Source organism: Plecotus auritus (genome assembly GCF_963455305.1).
Source record: "Plecotus auritus genome assembly, chromosome: 9".
In the NCBI taxonomy this organism is placed as follows: domain Eukaryota; kingdom Metazoa; phylum Chordata; class Mammalia; order Chiroptera; family Vespertilionidae; genus Plecotus; species Plecotus auritus.
The window spans coordinates 112,475,914-112,499,575 of NC_137783.1; the positions used below are offsets into that span (position 1 = coordinate 112,475,914).

General features: G+C 40.2%; 1 protein-coding gene across 3 annotated transcripts in view; it reads left to right on the plus strand.

Annotated features, from left to right (window-relative positions):
• Window positions 1-23,662, plus strand: part of RRM1 (ribonucleotide reductase catalytic subunit M1) — a 51,036-nt gene that overhangs the window by 7,002 nt on the left and 20,372 nt on the right. For 2 of the 3 annotated variants that reach the window (XR_013959038.1, XM_080641764.1), the window contains exons 2-10: window positions 1,085-1,173; window positions 7,824-8,001; window positions 9,671-9,771; window positions 10,803-10,862; window positions 12,850-12,889; window positions 13,140-13,302; window positions 19,307-19,448; window positions 21,798-21,881; window positions 23,330-23,491. Coding sequence is in view for 2 of the 3 variants with exons in the window: in XM_080641764.1 (XP_080497890.1) it covers window positions 1,085-1,173; window positions 7,824-8,001; window positions 9,671-9,771; window positions 10,803-10,862; window positions 12,850-12,889; window positions 13,140-13,302; window positions 19,307-19,448; window positions 21,798-21,881; window positions 23,330-23,491 (1,019 nt within the window). In the remaining variant the exon portion in view is untranslated. The remainder of the gene's footprint in view (window positions 1-1,084; window positions 1,174-7,823; window positions 8,002-9,670; window positions 9,772-10,802; window positions 10,863-12,849; window positions 12,890-13,139; window positions 13,303-19,306; window positions 19,449-21,797; window positions 21,882-23,329; window positions 23,492-23,662) is intronic. The other variant, XM_080641765.1, reaches the window with a different exon arrangement.

Genomic DNA, 23,662 nt, shown 5'->3' on the forward strand with positions numbered 1-23,662 from the left:
ATACGAACATTTCAGCAAGGGATCTGTAAAACAAGTGGCACCACACCCTTTATCGCAATTAATGGATGGTTACGCAAATTTAAGGATATGTTTGGACTGAAAAATATAAAAATTATCCGAAAGGCTGCATTTGCTGATAAGCTGCTGCTGCCACATTTCCTGCAGTGTTGAAGTTGGTTGAGGAGAAAGGTAAGTATGTAGAGGAAAAAAACATACAGGGAGTACCCCAAAAATGTAAACATACTTTAATTACAAAGGCAGTTTTATTAAAATACATTTCATTTTCAAAATGTAATAAAAACCAGCTGTTAAAGTGTGTATACATTTATGGGGGATACCCTATACATATTAGGGCTTGGTAATATCTGGTTTTAGGCATTCACTGGGGGTCTTGGAATAGATAAGGAGGGACTACTGTAAAATACAGAGTATGTCATAAGTGCTATGGAGAATAATAAAGCATAGAAGAAGGAGGAGGATAAGGCTATGTTTGGGGTATTAAAATTTAAAATAGGGTTATCAGGGAAAGCTTCATTGAGAAGCTTACATTGAGCAAAGACCTGACATCAGTAGAAATAGCAAGGAGGCCAGTGTAAAGTGAGGAAGGTGGGAGAGTAGGAGGTGAAGTTGAGGAAAAGGTATATAGGGCAGGTTTAGGAATCTGCATTATTGTAATAATTTTTACTTTGATTCTGAAGGAGATGATCAACCACTATTGGGAATTTGGAGGGGGTAATGACATGACTTTGATGTAAGGGTTTTTTTTTTTTCTCTTTTTGATGTAAGTTTTAAAGAATAATTCTGTCTGCCATATGGGACAAGGGTAGAAACTGATCAGTCATTTGGGAAGTTATTGTAAGAACCCATCTGATTTATAATGAAAGGGAAGAGAATATTTTCAGAATAGAATCCCTACTCTTTGAAGATACAAAAATAATATCTTGATGAATCTACTAGGGGGCTGAATCTTTTAATAGCATTCTATGTTGGTCAATTTTAAAAGTTCACGTATTGATTACATTTGCTTCTTTTACATTGTTATCTTAATAAGTGCTAACATGAATTGTATGGTTTGATTCTTCAGATGGCCGCCAAGAACGGGTCATGTTTGACAAAATTACATCTCGAATCCAGAAACTTTGTTATGGACTCAATATGGACTTCGTTGATCCTGTAAGTAAATATGATTTATATCTTGGGTTCCTTGCTTCATGTGATTCTTTTTACTTATTTCTTGTCTCTGGCCTTTTTTTTTTTTTTTTTTTAATTTAATCTTTATTGTTCAGATTATTACAATTGTTTCTCCTTTTTCCCCCCATAGCTCCCCTCCACCCGGTTCCCACCCCACCCTTTGCCCTTACCTCCCCCCACACTGTCCTCATCCATAGGTGTACGATTTTTGTCCAGTCTTTTCCTGCACCCCCCATACCCCTTTCCCCCTGATAATTGTCAGTCCACTCCCTTTCTATGCCCCTAATTCTATTATATTCACCAGTTTATTCTGTTCCTTAGATTTTTAATTCACTTGATTTTTAGGTTCACTTGTTGATAGATATGTATTTGTTGTTCATAATTTTTCTCTTTACTTTTTTCTTCTTCCTCTTCTTAAAGAATACCTTTCAGCATTTCATATAATTCTGGTTTGGTGGTGATGAACTCCTTTAGCTTTTTCTTATCTGTGAAGCTCTTTATCTGACCTTCCATTCTGAATAATAGCTTTGCTGGGTAGAGTAATCTTGGTTGTAGGTTCTTGCTATTCATCACTTTGAATATTTCTTGCCACTCCCCTTTGACCTGCACAGTTTCTGTTGAGAAATCAGCTGACAATCGTATGGGTGCTCCCTTGTAGGTAATTAACTGTTTTTCTCTTGCTGCTTTTAATATTCTCTCTTTGTCTTTTGCTCTTGGCATTTTAATTATGATGTGTCTTGGTGTGGTCCTCTTTGGATTCCTTTTGTTTGGGGTTCTGTGCGCTTCCTGGACTTGTAAGTCTATTTCTTTCACCAGGTGGGGGAAGTTTTCTGTCATTATTTCTTCCAATAGGTTTTCAGTATCTTGCTCTCTCTCTTCTTCTGGCACCCCCATAATTCTGATGTTGGTACGCTTGAAGTTGTCCCAGAGGCTTCTTACACTATCTTCAACTTTTTGGATTCTTTTTTCTTTTTTTTGCTTTTCCGGTTGAGTGTTTTTTGCTTCTTTGTATTTCAGATCTTTGACTTGATTCTTGCATTCCTCTAGTCTGCTGTTGGGTCTCTGATTAATATTTTTTATTTCAGTCAGTGTATGTTTAATTTCTAGTTGGTCCTTTTTCATATCTTCGAGGGTCTCGTTATATTTATCGGCCTTTTCTAGGATATTCTTGAAAAGCCTTATAACCGTGGTTTTGAATTCTATATCCAGTCGTTTGTTTTCCTCCATTTCTTTCGTTTGTGATCTGTTTCTTCGTCTCCCCATTTTTCACTGCTTCCCTGAGTTGGTAGGGTAGCTTTGTGTGCTAGGTTTCCTATATGGCCCAGTAGGTCGGCCTCCCCAGTTAACCTGAGGTGGACACTCTTGGTGCACCCCTTTGTGGACTGTGTGTACAGCCTTGTTGTAGTTAAGTCTTGATTGTTGTTGGTATCACTGGGAGGAATTGACCTGCAGGCCAGTTGGCTGTGAGGATCAGCTATGTCTACACTGGGAGATTTTCGGTGCTGGAGTCAGCCTTATAGGATTAGCCTTGCCAGATTGCAAAGGCCTCTGTGCTCAGCTTGGAAGGGGCGGAGTCTCAGGGCGGGGCAGACAGTCTTGGCTTCCTGTCAGCCCTGCCCTTGCTCGCGAGTCTCCAGACCTCTGTCTTCCACGGTTCCCGAGTTTCCTCCTTACAGTCCAGATTTCTCCTGTAAGAGCGTGGGTCCCCAGGGGCTCGCCCAGAACTGAGGTTCAGTGCAGTCAGAAGCCTCCGACTCCCCTCCGCCAGGGACAGCCTGTGGTAACCTCCGCAGTCAGTCCTTGTGCGCACTCGTGCCTCCAGACCCCTGCTGCCGCTCCCCTGAGTCTCCGAGTTTCTGAGTCTCCGTGTGCCTTTCTCTCCACCTGACAGTCCAAACTCTCCCTTTATGAGCCTGGGTCCACAGGGTTTCACCCGAACTGAGGTTCATTGCAGTTGGAACTGGGGTTCAGTGGTCGGGGGCTTCCTTCCCCCTCCCGCCAGAGAAAGCCAGCCAGGCACTCCACCGCCCTTCCTCTCTGCGCGCGTGTCTCCGTACCTCAGCTCTTTGCCACTCCTTCTCCATGAGCTTTCCTCTTTCCTTCTAAATGTAGAATTTTCACTCAGCCAGCTTTCCTGTGGTTCTTGATGGTGTCCGTTCTGTCTTTTAGTTGTAGTTTTGAAATTGTTGTGCGGGGCAGCAGTTTAGGCGCTTACCTATGCCGCCATCTTGGTTTCTCCTGTCTCTGGCCTTTCTTTCACTTCATATATATTTTGGTTTGGTGTTCTGCTTATGGTCTTGGGTTTACATGTGAACACATTGCTCAATTTTTTTTTTGTCTAAATTTTGGTTCTGGGCTCTGAATTCTTTTCAGAGAACTAAAAAGTGAACAGAGGGAAACTTGACATTGACATTTTGTTAGAGACATCCTTGAGTCAATTGTTTTATTTATAAGAAAAAAAAAGCGTGGCCGAAACCGGTTTGGCTCAGTGGATAGAGCGTCGGCCTGCGGACTCAGGGGTCCCAGGTTCGATTCCGGTCAAGGGCATGTACTGTGGTTGCGGGCACATCCCCAGTGGGGGGTGTGGGGGAGGCAGCTGATCGATGTTTCTCTCTCATCGATGTTTCTAGCTCTCTATCCCTCTCCCTTCCTCTCTGTAAAATATCAATAAAATATATTTAAAAAAAAAAAAAAAAAAAAAAAGCCTGTAGTAAAGCTTGTTCTGGAATTGTGATCATTTGGGTAGAAACTGGTTTGAAATTTGCTTTTTTGTTATCTATGTAGAAAGAATGCATTTAAGTAATATAAAGTAGATTTCATGGATAACATTTAAATTAAGGAAAACAAACTATTCATAAGCAAGTCATTCTTCTTTTCTTACCTTCTATAACTCCTCTACTCTAGACCCTCATCATCCCTTACCTAGACTGCTGTCTCTAGTGGTCTCTAAAGTATCCTCCTGGTCTTCCTCTAATTTTGCCCCCTTCAAATGCATCTTCCCCATGGCTTCCAAAATCATCCTAAAATGGAGTCTTGAAAACACTTTTTTCCAAACCCACTCATGTTGCTTCAGCCTTATTTAGGTATATTATCTCTACTTCTGTAGCACTTGTGCTGGCCCAATAGCATTGACCACATAATATGGAAATTAATTACATGTCTCTTTCCTCCCCTAGAATTGAGGGTGGGCTCTATCTTATTCTTGTGATATCCACAGTGCGTGGCACATATATAATTAGACACTTGATAGTGAACTGACCAAAATGGTCAAAAAGAAAATAATTTTATAGAACTTTAAAATGTTTTTATTACAAATTGTATTTTACTTTTAGGAATTCTAGATGATAATTAGAATAGTAGAATGTTAAAGTTGTAATGAACCTGAGAGATCATCCTATTTCATCTTCTTTAACCAAAGAGAAAGGGAAGTTACTTATATAAGCTAGTGGGGGTGTAACGAGAACAACTGAGGTCCCCTGACAAAAGATATTTTACTAGCATTGCCTCATGTAGTACCACATTTCATAGTACAGGGTGCTGCTGTAGAAGACTCAAGCTTTCTGGGGTAGATTCAGCTGAAATAGTCTGTATACTATTGTATCTGGCACTGTTAGCATACAGATGTTAATTTTATTCTGTGTTTTGATTACTTGCTGTGTAGCATAAGAAACTATTTAGAAAACTTCACTATTTTAAAAAAAATTGTTGACACTATTACAGGTGTCTCCCATTTTCACCCCCTTTACCCAGCTCCACCCAGCCTTTGGCCATCACCACACTGTCTGTGTCCATTGGCTATGCATATATGTTCTTTGGCTAATCTTTTTACCTTCTTTCATCCAGCCCCTTCCCCGCAACCACCACCCACTCCCCCTGCCCTCTGACCTCTGTCAGTCTGTTCCATATATCCATGCCTCTGGTTCTATTTTGTTTGTCAGTTTATTTTGTTCATTAGATTCCACATATAAGTGAGATCATATGGTATTTGTCTGTTGGTTTATTTCGCTTAGCATAATAATCTCCAGGTCCATCCATGCTGTTGCAAAAGGTAAGAGTTCCTTTTTTTTTTTTATAGCCGATTAGTATTCCCGTTTTTTTATCCACTCATCTACTCATGGGCACTTGGGCTATTTCCAAATATTGGGTATTGTAAATAACACTGTTATTTATATAGGGGTGCATGTATTCTTTTTGATTGATGTTTCAGGATTCTTAGGATATATTCCCAGAAGTGGGACCACTGGGTCAAAAGGCAGTTCATATTTAATTTTTTGAGGAAACTCCATACTGTTTTCCTTAGTGGTTGCACCAGTTTGCATTTCCACCAGCAGTGTACAAGGGTTCCCTTTTTCTACATCCTCGCCAACACTTGTTGTTTGTTGATTTATTGATGGTACTCATTCTGGCAGATGTGAAATGATATCTCTTTGTGGTTTTAATTTGCATCTCTGATGATTAGTGAAGTTGAACATTGGATTGTTTATCTTCCTGGTGAGTTGTATAATTTTTTTTAAAAATATATATTTTATTTATTTTTTACAGAGAGGAAAGGAGAGGGATAGAGAGTTAGAAACATCGATGAGAGAGAAACATCGATCAGCTGCCTCCGGCACACCTCCTACTGGGGATGTGCCCGCAACCAAGGTACATGCCCTTGACCGGAATCGAACCTGGGACCCTTCAGTCCACAGGCTGACGCTCTATCCACTGAGCCAAACCAGTTAGGGCAAGTTGTATAATTTTTAATATATTTTGGAAATGAACCCCTTATCAGATGTATCATTGACAAATATGTTCTCCCATACAGTGGGTTCTTTTTTCATTTTGTTGATGGTTTCCTTTGCTGTACAGAAACTTTTTAGTTTGACGTAGTCCCATTTGTTTATTTTTTCTTTTGTTTCCCTTGTCCTAGGATATATATCAGCAAAAATATTGCTACAAGACATATTGAGGTTTTACTGCCTATGTTTTCTTCTCGGATTTTTATGGTTTTGCGACTTACATTTAAGTCTTTTGTCCATTTTGAGTTTATTCTTGTTTATGGTTTAAGTTTGTGGTCTAGTTTCATTTTTTTGCATGTGCCTGATTTCACTACTCTTTTACTGAACATAATTTGACTGTGGGATCTGAGAAGAAAGTGATCAGGAGCAACTTGATCCTAGGCAAAATGTAATTAGAATAGATTGTAAGCTAATAATGACACACACTTTTTTTGAGGGGTCATGTTTTAGTCAACTGGGCAATACATTTATTTTCTGTTGGATTAAGCTTTTTTACAGAAACATTTAGTGAACACATATACACAATTTAGTGTTTGTTTTTTTAAAAAATGTATGGTAATAACTTGTGCATTTTTTATATATGTATGTGTACATATATATGTGTGTGTGTGTGTGTGTATATATATATGTATATATATATATACACACACACACACATATATATATTATTGATTTCAGAGAGGAAGGGGAAGGGAGAGAGAGATAGAAACATCAATGATGAGAGAGAATCATCGATCGGCTGCCTTCTGCACGCCCCGCACTGGAGATGGAGCCCGCAAGCTGGACATGTGCCCTGACCGGGAATCTAACTGTGACGTCCTGGTTCATAAATTAATGCTCAACCACTGAGCTACTGCTGGTTGGGCTACATTGTGTATTTTTGAAAGGGGAACCTCTTACAATATGGTCTTGAAAACTGAAATGGGATGAGAAAAAAGATTTAGATGGTAACCTTGGGCAAGTCCAAGTAACCTGAGCCTCAGGTTTCTCATGTAAAATGGTAATAGTAATAGTATCCATTTCACAGGGTGATTATGAAATGTCAGAGATTATGAAAGTTGAGACACTTTGTAATTTGTGAAGTGCTAAAGAAAGAGTAACCATTAAATTACTGATGTCCCAATCCTTATTTATACCTTCATCTCTAATTGGAATGATTAAAGTTTGATTCATTTACTTTCCTGTACTTGTCTGTAGGTAGATTTTGGGGGAAATGGGTAAGTATGCAGCTGGAACCCTGATTACATAGGGAGAATTTGAATTTAAAATGGGGAAATACTTAATCCCTGGGCTGGTGTGGCTCAGTTGGTTGGGCGGCATCCCATGTACCAGGAGGTCACAGTTAGATTTCTGGTCAGGGCACATGTCTGGTTGAGGGCTGGATCCCCAGCAGTGGGTGTGCTGGAGGCAGCCGATCAATGATTCTCTTTCACCATTGATGTTTCTATCTCTCTCCCTCTCCCTTCCTCTCTGAAGTCAATAAAAATATATTTAAAGAGAAGAAAAAATAAAAAAGAATCACTGCTCTGTTTTTAGCTGTTTCCCTGTGAGGCTGTTCATCTTTGTCAACCATGAAATACCTATACTTAGGTATTTAAAAATTCATTTATTTATTTTTTTAGTGACATCTTTTCATTGTGTATGTAGTATGCATTTTCTGGCAGTTCTGTTGGTTTATGAATTCTCATTATGAAGTTTTCCACTGCTAACCATTCTAAAAGATTTTTTTTTTTTAAAAAAAGGAAGTTGACTTTTATTTCGATATACATTTGATTGTTTTCTTCATTGCCATCCTAAGGAAGCTATTGTTTTTTGGGAAAGCTCAAGTAATTCTTGGTTTTGTTTTTATAGGCTCAGATCACCATGAAAGTAATCCAGGGTTTATACAGTGGGGTCACTACTGTGGAACTAGATACTTTGGCTGCTGAAACAGCTGCAACCTTGACTACTAAGCACCCTGACTATGCCATTCTGGCAGCAAGGATTGCTGTCTCTAACTTGCACAAAGAAACAAAGAAAGTATTCAGTGGTGAGTCTAGAGGAAAAGTTAGAAATAATTTAATATTCCTAGAAAATTTATAAGAGTACTAGAATGACAAAAGAAAAGTTACATCTTGTTTTTAAAAAGCAAGTTAGTGGCAGAGGGGGCACTAGAACTTCCCTTTTCCCCATGCTGCTGACTTGCTGAATGGAAAGGTCAGTGGATCTTTTTGTTTTCTCGTATCACGCTTTTTTTTCCTCTTTCTTTTTTGAAGCCCATTTTGAAGCAGTTGGTGGTGATGTGCTTGGAAAAATGAGTAACACATATTGACAAGTTCTGGGTTAAACAAAATGGTGCAGTTAATCTTGTGTCCCATTAGCAAATCCTTTATTCCGTTGCTGCCATTTTATAGCTCAGGGAATGTGGGCAAGGGAAGGTTAAATAATTTGTTTATTTAAATATAAAATTGGTATATAAGAAGTCAGATGGTAAGACGATGACAGAAATCTTTGGCTCTTGATTTGAGATCTATTGTGCTGGGCCTCAAACAGTGTATTCTCCCTCTTTAGTAGATTTATTGTAAACATATCAGTTCTCCCAGAATTGTATTGATACATACAAGTCCATTCCAATAAAAATGCCAACATTGTAAGTGTGTGTGTATGTGTGTATGTGTGTATTACACACAAATACAGAGAGCCAATTAATGCTATGATGTAGTAAAGAAGAGCAAATGAGAGAACTTATTAAATGTGCATTTACAGATGTGAACTGCTTAGTATGATAGCTTCTGAATTTTAAATTGGAATTTTATTAGGATAAAAAATTTGAGAAGAGATTATAATTTCTGCTTTTTAAAAAATTTTTCAACCAATAATTCTCAATGGGATTGTGTATTAATCACCTGGGAATCTTTTTCAAAGAGCCTATGTTCAGCCCTGGCTGGTGTGGCTCAGTGGTTGGAGCATTGGCCTGTGCACCAGAGGGTCCAGGGAGCGATTCCTGGTCAAGGGCATGTATGGGAGGCAACCAATGACTGTGTCTCTCACATCCATGTTTCTCTCTCTTCTTTTCTCTCCCCCCCTTTTCCTCTCCCCCTTCCCTTCCACTCTTTCTAAAAAAAATAAAATAAAATAAATGGGAAAATATCCTCACTCCTGTTTTTATTTAACAAAAAATATCCTCACTCCTGTTTTTATTTAACAAAAAATAAGCCTAACTCTGGAAGTGTGTTTTCTTAACCGAGGCATTATACACTAAGTGGCCAGATTATTATGATCTCTGAACGCATAATAATCAGGCCACTGTGTGTGTGTGTATGTGTGTGTGTGTGTATAATTAGAGGCCCGGTTCATGAATTCGTGCATGGGTGAGGTCCGGCCAGCCTGGCCAGGTGGAGGGGACATGGGCGGTTGGCCGGCCTGCCTGCTGGTCGAACTCCTGGTCGAGGGGACAATTTGCATATTAGTCTTTTATTATATAGGATATACACTGAGTGGCCAGATTATTATGTGTTCAGAGATCATAATAATTTGGCCACTCAGTGTATAGTTAGCATGTATATGTTTATTGAGCACTTTCTATGCTAAGCATTGAGGTGGACTGGGATGAAAAAAAATGGTTTGAGAACCATTCTTTTAAACTATTACTGAAAAAGTGAATTAACTCTCCATTAAGTGGTTTTGACATTTTTATTTTCTGTTGTATTTTTTTTTAGATGTGATGGAAGACCTCTACAACTACATAAATCCACATAATGGCAAACACTCTCCCATGGTGGCCCAGTCAACACTGGATATTGTTTTGAAAAATAAAGATGTATGTGTAATGCTTTCCTGGTGAAAAAAAAAATTTTTTTTTAATATATTTTTATTGATTTCAGAAAGGAAGGGAGAAGGAGAGAGAGATAGAAACATCAATGATGAGAATCATTGATCGGCTGCCTTCTGCATGTTCCCCACTAGGGATCGAGCCCACAACACAGGCCTGTGACCTTGACAAGAATCAAACCCAGGAACCTTTGGTCCACAGGCCGACACTGAGCAAAACTGGCTAGGGCATAGGTTCTTTTTTTTTTTTAAAGCAACAGCACGTTTTTAAAATGTAAACACTATAAAACTTATAGATTAAAAAAGTAACACTAGCTTTCCTCTTTAGAAATAACATTTTGTAATTTTAAAATGTAATTTTCCAGGGCTATTCTGTAATACACGTGTGCATACACATAAATTTTTTCTTTTAGTGGCAGTCTGTTCACACTGTTCTTACTGATACTTTATCTTACAGATAGTCTGTATTAGTATTTATGACTAATCCTATTCTTTTGAACAGCTGCATAGCATTCTATTTTATAGAAATGTTGTCTATATATATATATATATATACATAGAGCAATATATATATTGTTGTAGTGGTGAATATTTGTTTTCCATTTTTTGCTGAAGTGGATATCCTTGTATGATAGTGTTTTACTTGTAGAGTATATTGGTATAAGATAAATCCTTTATGTGGAATCGCTGAGACAAAGAGTGTGTGCATTCAAAATATTAGGGGACATTGCCAAACTAATTCCTAATAAGGTTGCTCAGGTAAAAATTTGAAAGATCTTGGGTAACAACTTAAAAGTGCTCTACTTGAGTATATGTTTTTAAGCCTAATTAGAATACTCAATTTATATAAATTTTTAAAATTAACATTAGATGTGTATTTTTGTTCTATAACAATAATACTTAGTGGTACCTCTTTTTTATCTTATGTCATTTTTAATTCTGGAGTCGGCTGAACTGTTGATTTTGTGAAAATAAGTTTAATTATTTTAATTATGGGATCTTTTTATTTACCTTCATCAGCGCCTGAATTCTGCCATTATCTATGACCGCGATTTCTCTTATAATTACTTTGGCTTTAAGGTAAATAATGGGTTTCAAATACGTGAGAATTCCTTCTTATGTCAAGAAATACAGGTTTTTGTTTATGTTTAGTGATACAATTATAAAGGCAATAAGTTGATGGGAGTTGGGATGGACCTAGGGAATTAGTGGGGTAGATGGATAGTGGTTGTTTGAATTAAGGAAATATAGCTTATCCATTTGCAATTTTCAGAGTTTCCAAATATTACTTCTGGATTACCTGAGGAGTTATGCAGATAATTTGCCATAATGATTCCATATTGTTTTTACTGTTTATGCAACAACTATTGAATCCCTACTGTGTGCCAAGTGTTTTTCTAGGTACTTTTGTGTTGATAAACTGTGATTGAGAACCTGAATGTTGGTGTTAGACCTTCTGGGTTCGAATCTTGGCTCTACTTTTTTTTCTCTTTCCTGTTTTAAAATTTAATTTATTACTGCTTAACACAATTATACAGGTTTCATGTGCACAATTCCACAACACATCATCTATACATTGTATTGTGTATTTACCACCTCAAGTCAAGTCTCTCTCCATCACCATTTATCCCCCCATACCCTTGTCCATCTCCCCTCCTAACCCCTCCCCCTGGCAGTCACCACACTGTTGTCCATGTCTATGCATTTTTTCTCTTTTTTGTCTCAATTCCTCCACTGCCACCTCCTACCCCAACCCCAGCCTCTGCTCTACTTCTTATTAGCAAGTTACTTAATCTCTCTATGCTTAGTTTCCTCATCTTTAGAATGGAGATAGTATTATTTTTTTTCTTCAGAATCTTTTATTAAGCTTAACTAGAGGCCCGGTGCATGAAAATCATGCACGGGAGGTGGGCGTCCCTCAGCCTGGCCTGCACCCTCTCCAATCCAGGACATCCCTCTCGCAATCTGGGACTGCTGGCTCCTAACCACTCGCCTGCCTGCCTGCCTGCCTGATTGCCCCTAACTGCCTCTGCTTGCCAGCCTAGTCACCCCCTAACTGGTCCCCTGCCGGCCTGGTTGCCCCCTAACTGCCCCCCTGCTGGCCTGCCCGCCCCCTAACTGCCCCCCTGCCAGCATGGCTGCCCCCTAACTGTCCCCCTGCTGGCCTGGCTGCCCCCTTGCTGCCCCCCTGCCGGCCTGACCTCCCTCTAGCTGCCCCCCCACTGGCCTGACTGCCCCTAACTGCCTCTGCCTCGGCCCTCACCACCGTGGCTATGACCGGAAAATGTCCGGTCTAATTATCATATTACCCTTTTTTTTTTTTTTTAAAATATATTTTATTGATTTTTTACAGAGAGGAAGGAAGAGGGATAGATAGTCAGAAACATCGATGGAGAGAAACATCGATCAGCTGCCTCCTGCACACCTCCCACTGGGGATGTGCCCGCAACCAAGTTACATGCCCCTGACCGGAATCGAACCTGGGACCCTTCAGTCCGCAGGCCGACGCTCTATCCACTGAGCCAAACCGGTTTTGGCCTTTTATTAGTATAGATGGTCTACATCCCCAAATCATCTCCAGCCATTCTCCATCTCGCTTTGTACTTTCCAGACACAGTGACTCTCTTTTGCAAAAATCATGATTTTCAGTCATTCGACCTTTATAATTCTGGCATTGCACTGTGGTTTCCATCTATATAATATAATATTAACAACAAATTCTGTTGAGGATAAGTGAGTGTGTTGCTTAGATCAATGCCTAGCCTATTACAAGTACTTTATACCTGTTAACCATTGTGATGATGGTGAATACTGTAACTTCTGCTGTTAGTGTTATGCATATTAATATAGAGTTAACTTTCTCCAGAAATTTTCATGCAGTCTGTTCCAAAACAAATAGCCAATTGATAATGTTCCAACTGAAGTTAGTAAGAGTAAATATATTATTTTCATTTAAAATTACATAAAAACTGAGAAGATTTAAATAGATTGGCTCATTGTGAATGCTATATCTACTGTGTCTTTAAGAGCTGTTCTGGAAGTTTTTTGGTTGCTTTGCTTTTTCTAGACACTAGAACGGTCCTATTTGTTGAAGATCAACGGAAAAGGTGAGAATGAAGATGTTTGTGTGTGTGTTTTATTTTCTGTGCATTATACTGAATATAGAGCTTTGAGCTATTAGCCTTAATATTTCTGTCTAAACTCTGACTAACATTTTTAACTTTAGGTCTAGTTTATGAATAATTGTCCTGCTTTTTTTTTTTTTTAATTGTCCTGCTTTTTAAAATCATTTTCTTTTTGACTAGCCTAGTTTGTCTGACATGTTCCATCATGTGAAAACTTCTCTTTTGATTTTAGTGGCTGAAAGACCACAACATATGTTGATGAGGGTATCTGTGGGGATTCACAAAGAAGATATTGATGCTGCTATTGAAACATACAACCTTCTTTCTGAGAGGTGGTTTACCCATGCCTCTCCCACTCTCTTCAATGCTGGTACCAACCGCCCACAACTTTCTAGGTATGCATCATATATAGTCAGTTTAAAAATTCTGAAATGGTTTTGACTAGGGAAATAAACGTTGGCCTGAAAAACTAGGCAGTTGATTACAGGAAAAATAATTTAATGAACATTTAAATCACTTCTGCTCTGATTAAATGAGACTTGCATTCTGGAAACATCTCTTTAGTGTGGTAAATGAAGTAGAGGGGGACAAATGCTGATAACGAATTTTAAGCTTAATTCCAGTGATGGTTGCTCAATTCTGTGAATATACCAAAAGCCATTAGTTGTACACATTAAATGGGGAATATTATGGTATGTGAATTTATATCTCAGTCAGGTTTTGAAAAAAGTAAATACTGCCTGGCCAGTGTTCCTCAGCGGTTGAGTGTCGACCTATGAACCAGGAGGTCATGGTTTGATTCCAGGTTAGAACACATGCCCGGGTTGCGGGTTCGATCCCTAGTATAGGATGTGCAGAGGCAGCTGATCAATGATTCTCTCTCATCATTGATATTTCTATCTATTACCCTCTACATACACACATACACACACACACACACACACACACACACACACACACACACACACACACAAAATTAAAGCATAATATGCTAATTAGACCCAACATCCTTCCAGATGACCTTCCAGACAAAGCTGGGGTTGCGAGGGAAGCCTGGGTCCCAGATGCTGGAGGGAAGCTGGTGCCGGCAGCCAGGGGAAGGAAGGCCTATTCTTGCACGAATTTTGTGCATCGGGCCTCTAGTCTATAATAATAGAAGAGTAATATGCTAATTAGACCGGATGCCTTCTGGACGTCCTTCCCGATGAAGCCGGGGCTGGAGGGAAACCAACCCGGGTTCCAGGTGCCCGCAGGTGGCCCAAGGGAAGCCAGCCTGGGTCTCGGGTGCCAGAGGGAAGCCGGTGCCAGCAGCCAGGGGAAGGAAGGCCTACTCTTGCATGAATTTCCATGCATTGGGCTTCTAGTATATATATAAAATACTGCCAGCTAATTGAGGGATGTTTATAGTAGTCTGTACTAGAGATTATGGTAGTTTGGATTAGGAGGTGAAAGTAGAGATTGAAAGAAATAGATTCAAAAGATATTTTGGAGGTAAAATAGATAGAATTTGATGATGTTTTGGATATGATGAGCCAAGGATGGTTCCTGAATTTATGTATAGGTAGAGTAAGAAGATGAACGATGATGCTATTTTTTGAAAAGGGAACACTGGAACAGAGTCCAATAATATGTAAAAGACAAAGCATACAAATAAACAAAATACCCTCAGCCAGCTGATTTATTCCAGGAATTCAAGGATGTGCTATCAAAAAGTATATTAATATACTCCATTGCACTAACATTTTATACCATTTAATACTCTTTCATAATAAAAATTAGCAAAATCAATACAGAAAATAGCTTCCTTAATTTGGTTAAAAATACCCACAAAAACAGGTCTATTAGAAATTTCAGCAAAAGATTTGGGTATATTAGTTCAATATAAGTTAATCAATTAAATTTCTATACTTTAGATGTTAGAAGATTAACTTTTAAAATAGATTATTTATAATACTGGAAGGTTACTCAGGAACAAAGCTAATAAAAGAGAAGGCTCTTGAGAAAGTTTTCAAACATAGTTGGACATTAAAAAATAAGGTGAGTGATTTTATATTTAAAAAATGAATTTAATATTGCAAAGATGTCCATTTTTCCCTATTTAATCTGTAGATTCAGTATAATTCCACTCAAAATTTCAACATCACAATTCTAAAATTTATATGGAGGAGCAAAAGACTAAGAATAATCTAGTAGACTGCTCAAAGGTAGCAGGCCCTAATCTCTGGAACCTGTAAATATTACCTTAAAGGAAAAATGGTATTTGCAGATATAATTAAGAAAGATCTTGACATGGGAAGGTTATTCTAAATTATCCAGGCGGGTCCTAGGTGGTTTGGCTCGGTGGTATTTACTCTGGGGTAGACAAAAAAACCACTGAGCATAACAAAGAGCACAGAAATAGATTCAGGATTATGTAGGAACGTGAATAACTGAGATGTCTTTGCATTTCATTAGCAAAACAGTGCTAGGGAAATTGGTTATCCTATGGGGGAAAGTATAATTAGAGTTCCCTTTTACATGCTATATACAGAAATAAATTCAAGAAAAACTAATCTAAATGTGAAAGTAAAATCTTTTAGAAGAGCATATAGAGAAAATAGATATCTATTTTCCTCTTCAACCTTTTACTATGAATTTCAAACATTCAGGTAAGTTTAAAGAAACGGACAATGAATATCATCCATACATCCACCTCTGCTTAGATCTAAAGATTACTGATATTTTTTCATATTTATATATATATATATATATACTAGAGGCCCGGTGCACGAAATTTGTGCACGGGGGTGTGTGTCCCTCAGCCCAGCCTGCACCCTCTCCAATCTGGAATCCCTCTCACAATCCAGGACTGCTGGCTCCCAACTGCTTGCCAGCCTGCCTTCCTGATTGCCCCTAACTGCTTCTGCCTGCCAGCCTGATCACCCCCTAATTACTCCCCTGACAGCCTGATTGATGCCTAACTGCTCCCCTGCCAGCCTGTTTGCCCCTAACTTCCCTCCCCTGCAGGCCTGGTCACCCCTAACTGCCCTCTCCTGCAGGCCTGGTCCCCCTCAACTGCTCTCCCCTGCAGGCCCAGTCGCCCCCAACTTCCCTCCTCTGCCAGCCTGGTCACCCCCAACTGCCCTCCCCTGCAGGCTTGATCGCCCCCAACTGCCCTCCCTTGCAGACCTGGTCCCTCCCAACTGCCCTACCCTGCTGGCCATCTTGTGTCCACATGGGGGCAGCCATCTTGTGTGTTGGAGTGACAGTCAATTTTCATATTATTATTTTATTAGATAGGATAGAGGCCTGGTGCACAGGTGGGAGATGGCTGATTTGCCCTGAAGAGTGTCCTGGATCAGGGTGAGGGTTCTGTTGGGGCGTGGGGTGGCCTGGGCGAGGGAACTGTGGTCGTTTGTAGGCTGGCCATGCCCCCCGGCGTCCCAAGCGGAGGCCCCTGGTATCGGGGATTTATTTATCTTCTATAATTGAAACTTTGTAGCCTTAAGCAGAGGCCAAGGCAGGCCAGGGCTGCAGAAACTTGGCTTCCTCCATCGCCAGGGGCAACTCAAGCCTCCTATTCTCTCCAGCTCTGTGGCTGCTGCCATTTTTGTTGGGATTTATTATCTTCTATAATTGAAACTTTGTAGCCTTAAGCGGAGGCCAAGGCAGACCAGGGCAGGTGGAAAGCTTGGCTTCCTCCATTGCCGGGGAAACCCAAGGCTCCTGCTCTCTCCGTGGCTGCAGCCATCTTGGTTGGGTTAATTTGTGTACTCGCTCTTGATTGGCTGGTGGGCGTGGCTTGTGGGTATAGCAGAGTGATAGTTAATTTGCATATTACTCTTTTATTAGGCTATTTTTTTATCTTAAAATGTTTTTTTGGCTGAGTCATTTGAAAGTGAATTGTAGACATCATGACTCTTAATGCTTCAACCTATATTTTGTTAGGAGAATATATATGACCTCACAGTAGTGAAGGATTTCTTAAAATAAGCAAACAACGTAAAGGAAAATTGACTACATTAAAATTAAAACTCCTGTGACCCAAAAACAGTGAAAAAACAAGTTTCAGACTGGGAGAAGATATTTGCAATGTATATTAACTATCAGAGGATTATAAGAAAAAGAGAACCAGATAGAAACATGGGCAAAGGATGTGAAAAATAATTCAGAGAAGAAACTTGATTGGTCAGTAAACATGTGAAATGATAAATATTGCTAATAATTAGAAAAATGAAAGTTAATATAATGAGGTATATCACACCCATCAGTTTGGAAAAAATGCAAAGGCTGATAATGGCAAGTGTTGGTAAGATTGTAGAACACAGGGAACTCATTCATATGTTGGTAAATAGAAAATACTTATATATTCACTTTGGAGAATCATTTTTTATTGATTTCAGCGAGGAAGGGAAAGAGAGAAACATCAATGATGAGAGAGAATCATTGATTGGCTGCTTCCTGCACACCTTTCACTGGGGATTGAGCCCACAACCCAGGCATATGCCCTTGACTGAAATCGAACCCGGGACCCTTCATTCCACAGGCTGACGCTCTACCTACTAAGCCAAAACAGCTTGGTCTCTAATACAATATTGCGTTAAAAGCAACTTGCAGAGGATAAATAAATAGCATCCAGAAATTTTAAAAATGTAGAACATATGTAATGCTAAGAGGTCAAAATGCACAAGAAGGTATCCTAATATATAAAGAGCCAGGTGCTGTCACAACCGAAACGGATGACCGGTCACCATGAAGTGCATGGAGCACCTCTCTGGGACCCCCCGTCCTCCCAGCCCCTGAGCCACTCTCCATGAGGGGGCAGTGGCGGCGGGCAGGACTGTTAAGCGGCGGCGGTGGCCTGCTTCATGGGGCGGCGGTGACCTCAGCGGAGCAGTCACCGGGCGGCAGCGAGTTTCGCAGAGCAATCGCGTGGTGGGGGAGTTTCGCGGGGTGTGAAGTGGTGGGGCAGGTGAGTTTCGCAGAGCGTCCAGTGGTGAGCTTCACAGGGCAGCAGCATGCTTCGAGGAGCAGTCAAGGGCGGGGAGGAGCCTCATGGAGCAGTTGTAGGGCAGGTGGAATTTCGCAAAGAAGTTGTGGGGCGGAGGGAGTTTCACGGAGTAGTTGAGGGGCAGGAGGATCCTTGCGGAGCAGTCGCCGGGCGGGGGGGAGCCTCGTGGAGGAGTCAAGGGGCGGGGGGAGTTTCACGGAGCAGTTGAGGAGCCACAAGCATCGTGGAGTGTCCCAGGGCAGGGAGCTTCACATAGTGTCGCAGGGCAGCAGAGGCCAGCGACGGAGGCCAGGCTAGGCTTAGGGACCCTAACTGTGCACTATTTCATGTGCACTGGGCCTCTAGTGGGATTATAATTAGACTTTATAATTGAGATAGGTGGTAATAAGTACAAAGTATATTATTCTCTATCTTTCTGAATGTCTATTCAGTAGAAGAGGTCAGTGGATAGAATACATTTGATTGGTTGAATATTCAAGGTAGTGATAAGATCATTGGTAGAGTATGGCTCCTGAGGTAGAGAATAGGTTGAAGATTGAAAGCACAGGTAGAGAGGCTATCTTAAAAAAGACAGTAAGGGAGCTAAATTTTGGTGACATATCACAGAATTGGTTGACCATTGCATAGATGTTACTTTTTTTCATAAATGTTTAATTTTTCTTGGCTTAGTAATAGGTTGAAAAGACTGTTATGAATGTTTAGGATTTGCATGAGAAAATGTGATAACGGTACATTTGCAATCTGGTGAACATGTAAGCTAATATTTTATTTTTTATTTTTATTTATTTATTTTTTTATACAAAGGTGGAGATTTATTGAAGAACAAGTACACACTCCCATGTGGGAAAGGAAAAAGAATCTCATAGCACAGACTCCCGTGTGGGGAGGGGGGAGAGTCCCTAAGTTAATATTTTAAACTTATCTCTAAGACTTCCTTCTAGGCCAGCCGTGGGCAAACTACAGCCCGCGGGCTGGATCCGGCCTGTTCGGCTGTTCTATCCGGCCCGCGGAGCCGAAAGAGCGGAGGGTTCTCTTGCTCTCCCCTCCGCTCCTTTACTTTGAATTTATATTAGTTCACACAAACACTCCATCCATGCTTTTGTTCCGGCCCTCTGGTCCAGTTTAAGAACCCATTGTGGCCCTCGAGTCAAAAAGTTTGCCCACCCCTGTTCTAGGCTTAGCATCTAGGGTTGGCAGCAAGGTGATTTTTAAACCAATATGATATGTTGATATGTTTTACTATGTCATAGCTAGTAACAGTATATATTTTTTCTTCTAAAAACACTTAGTAATTTTGTAAATTTCAAATCTTTTATTTGCCTAACTTATTGTCTTTGGATTGTATAGTTATTTCTGTGACTCTGCTTTGCTTCATTTCCTTGATAAGTTGTGACTTCTTTCCCCCATAGCTGTTTCCTTCTGAGTATGAAAGATGATAGTATTGAAGGCATTTATGACACACTAAAGCAGTGTGCATTGATTTCCAAGTCTGCTGGGGGAATTGGTGTTGCTGTGAGTTGTATTCGAGCTACTGGCAGCTACATTGCTGGGGTAAGCTTCTGTTTTATGTTTAAAAATGTGTAGACTAGAGGAATTCAAGTCCATAAGGAACCAAGCTTATGGTTGAGAGGGCATATGCTGGGGCTTGGGAAACCTAAGTCTGTTAGTTACTGGCTGGTTATGTGACCTGGAGTGAGTCATTTCACTGCTTGTGACTTCATTTTCATCTGTCTTATTAAAGGTTTAGATTAGATGATCTCTAGGATCCTTTTTATCTCAGATTTTGATTTATTTTATATTTTAGAATTCTGGTTTATCTATATACTAGAGACCCGGTGCACGAAATTCATGCACAGAGGGGTCCCCTCAGCCCAGCTTGTACCCTCTCCAATCCGGGACCCCTCGGCCTGGTCGTCCCTTACTGCCCCCCACCCCCACCCCCCCCGCTGGCCTGGTTGCCCCCAACTGCCCCTCTCTGCTGGCCTGGTCGCCCCCAACTGCCTCCCCCACCCCCCGCCAGTCTGGTTGCCCCCCAGCTGCCCCCCCTGCTGGCCTGGTTGCCCCATGCAGCCTGCTGTTCAGTTGTTTGGTCGTCCCTCACTAACCCCCCTTCCAGCCTTGTCGCCCCACACAGCCTGCTATTCAGTTGTCCGTCCGGTTGTTTGGTCGTGACGGCCCCTGGATTTTTATATATCTTTTAGAGGCTCAGTGCACAAATTCATGCACAGGAGAGGGGGTGCCCTCAGCCCAGACTGCACCCTCTCCAATCCGTGACCCCTCAGGGGATGTCTGACTGCCAGTTTAAGGCCTGATCCTGGGGTCGTCCATCCAGTTGTTTCAGTCGTGACAGCCCCTGTCTTTTTATATATTAGGAGAGTAATAAAAGCATAATATGCTAATTAGACCGGACAGCCGAACAGCAGAACAACTGTCCGGACGAAGCCATGAAGCCGAGGCTGCGAGGGCGCAGCCACCACAGCTGCGAGGGCCAAACCCCTTGCACAAATTTCATGCATCGGGCCTCTAGTTAGGATATAATAGCCTAAACAACTGTTATGACCGAACGACCGGAACGACGGGTCGACTAGTCGCTGTGACGCGCACTGACCATCAGGGGACTGATGCTCAATGCAGGAGTTGCCTCCTGGTGGTCAGTGCGCTCTCACAGCCAACCTCCCACGGGGGTCCCCCCAATGCCCAGCCAGCCAACCTCAAGCAGTCCCTCCCCACAACCAGCCAGCCACCCAATAGGCCTCGATTGCTGGCCAGGCCGAGGGACCCCACCCGTGCACAAATTCATGCACCAGGCCTCTAGTTTTATGATAATAGCAGCTGTCATTTATTGCTTGCTTACTGTGTACTAAATCTGTTATAAAAGTTTTACATGAACTACTCATTTAATTCTTACTACAGCTACAACCTTATGACATAGATAACATTACAGACACATGGTAGGAACTTGATGCCTTACACTAACTTTGTGAGTGTAGGCCCTACAGGCACTATCCACTTTACAAGTGAAGAAGCTGAGACTTAGAAAGTTAAATTACTTTGAGAGATTAGTCACTTAATATGTGATAGAGCCAGGATTAAGTTTTAAACATTGACATTCTGTGATGTAAATTCAAGCAGTGTGCTACTTCACTTTTCCTTGGGAGTCAAGATAATGGTTTTAAGTAAGACTCGGATTTAAATCCTATTTCCACTACTTACTTGTAGTGCCTAATGCAAGTTATTTTACATCTTTGTGTTTGTTTCTTCATTTGTAATGTGAAAAAAATATCTAATTCTATAGAATGAAGGTACAGAGTCCAGAAGGAAACCACTCCATTATGTGGTGTTTTGGAGGTGCTATGATACATACAGTACTTTTACCTAATAGTATGGTGAGCCATTGCTCGTCTGTTCAAAGGCTTGCCATGGGTTAGAAGGGTTATTTTTGAAATTTGATGAGGTTTATTCTAGTCTTAGGAGTTTATATTTTCTTATCTTCATTCCAGAATCTACTTATTGCTGAGAATCTCTATTTACCTGTTTATTGTCTTGATTTGCCCATTGCATATACTTATTTTAAGTTGCCTTGAATTCTTTTGGGAATAAATCTTTAGAAGGTGTGGAATTTATCCTGATATTGGATTCTTTTGACTTGTATTTATTATGTCTCATTGTAAATTAGAGATGCTATGAAATAACTTTGTATATAATTATAATTTATTCAACAACAATTTGTTGATTTTATTGGGCATTGTATTTTCAAAGCAGAGGTAAAATCTCGGAGAGCAGGTAAAACTTTATAGACTGGGAAAGAGTATTTTGTCCATTCTTTTGCCATTTTGTTATTTTTCTTTCTGAGCCCCCTCTTTCTTCTCCAGATGCCTTTATTCTCAGTCTCTCTTTCAGACTAACGGTAATTCCAATGGCCTTGTACCAATGCTGAGAGTATATAACAATACAGCTCGATATGTGGATCAAGGTGGGAACAAGGTATGTTCTGTTACTTGAAAGTACTGGAAATCAGAACTAAAAACTATTAGCTATGTATGCTTATAAGATGATTCATTGTGTGTTTCTAACAACTGCCTTTTTTTAAGTTTTAATATCAGTTTAATGAGTATGATTTACTTTAAAGTGCACACACTTGAAATCTACATTTTGGTGGGTTTTGACTATGTAATTACCATACATATAGGCATTACCCCCCAATTTTTCCTCCTGCACCTTTATATTAATGACCCCCATCCTTTCTGCCCATACATACTGGCTGCAGACAGCCAGTGATCTAGTCAGCAGCTTTTTTACATGACAGTTTATTTACAGATAGTTGCTAAAGTTGTGACTTATATTAATACTTAATCTTGAAAAAGAGTTGTCATATGTCTTCTAAGTTTTTCTTTAAAGAAATAAAACTCTGGCCCAGCTGGCATGGCTCAGTGGTTAGGTGTTGACCTATGAACCATGAGGTCACTATTCAATTTCTGGTCAGGGCATACGCCCTGATTGTGGGCTCCATCCCCAATGTGGAACATGCAGGAGGCAGCCAATCAGTGATTCTCTCTCATCATTGATGTTCCTTATCTCTCTCTCCTTTCATCTCTGAAATCAATGAAAATATCTTTTAAAAAAATAAACAAAATTCTGCCTATTTTATAGAGGGAAAAGTAAAGTTGAGAAGATTGGGTTGTTTACTTAATATTATCAGCAGGATAGTTTGCAACTTGAGCCTGTATCTCATGGATACGTAGGCATACTAATCATCTCTTAGTTTATGAACTTGTCTCTGGTGTACTTAAAAAAAAAATCTAGACCGGCCTGTATAGCTCAGCGGTTGAGCTTTGACCCAGGAACCAAGAGGCTGCCGGTTGGATTTCTGGTCAGGGCACATGCCCAGGTTGCGGGCTCGATCCCCTGTGGGGTGCATGCAGGAGGCAGCCCATCAATGATGTTTCCTCTCATTGATGTTTCTATCTCTCTATCCCTTTCCCTTCCTCTCTCTCTAAAAAAAATCAATAAAAACATTTAAAAAAGAATATAAGGACCTTGATAAGACAGCACCTTTTCGACTTTTTAGTAAGAGCACAACCTATTTTTGTCAAAGTTAAAGTGATTTTCTTTGGGCTTTATACATGTTATATAGTGTAAAGTGAGCTGGAGGACAACTGAAGAGGAAGCTCCATCTCTGGTTCACTGTATCACTTTGGACAAGTTATTTAATCTTTTCCACATTTTCTTTATGTAAAAATGCTCTTTTTTTTACTCCTGGTATTGTAAGAAAAATGTTATTAATTTATATTCTTATAAGACTTTTATTTGTATTATCTCATTTAATTCATTAATTGTAGTGAAGATCCAAGGAGATATAAAAGTGCTTTGGAAAATATGAAGTTTCTTTGTTTCATTCTTATTCTGAAAAGATTGATGATTGTTTACCTTAGCGACCTGGAGCATTTGCTATTTACCTGGAGCCTTGGCATTTAGACATATTTGAGTTTCTTGATTTAAAGAAGAACACAGGAAAGGAAGAACAGCGTGCCAGGGACCTTTTCTTTGCCCTTTGGATTCCCGATCTCTTCATGAAACGAGTGGAGACTAATCAGGTGAGAGATAGATACCTGTTAGTAATAATTACTTGATTCACATAAGCTTTTTCTTCAATCATCTTAAATCATGCTTAGGAATAGTCTACCTATGAATTTTGCTACAGAAGGTATTTTGAACAAGTTAAAAGGTGCCATTCCTGCTTTCCTGGGTTTTTATTTTCCAAAGTA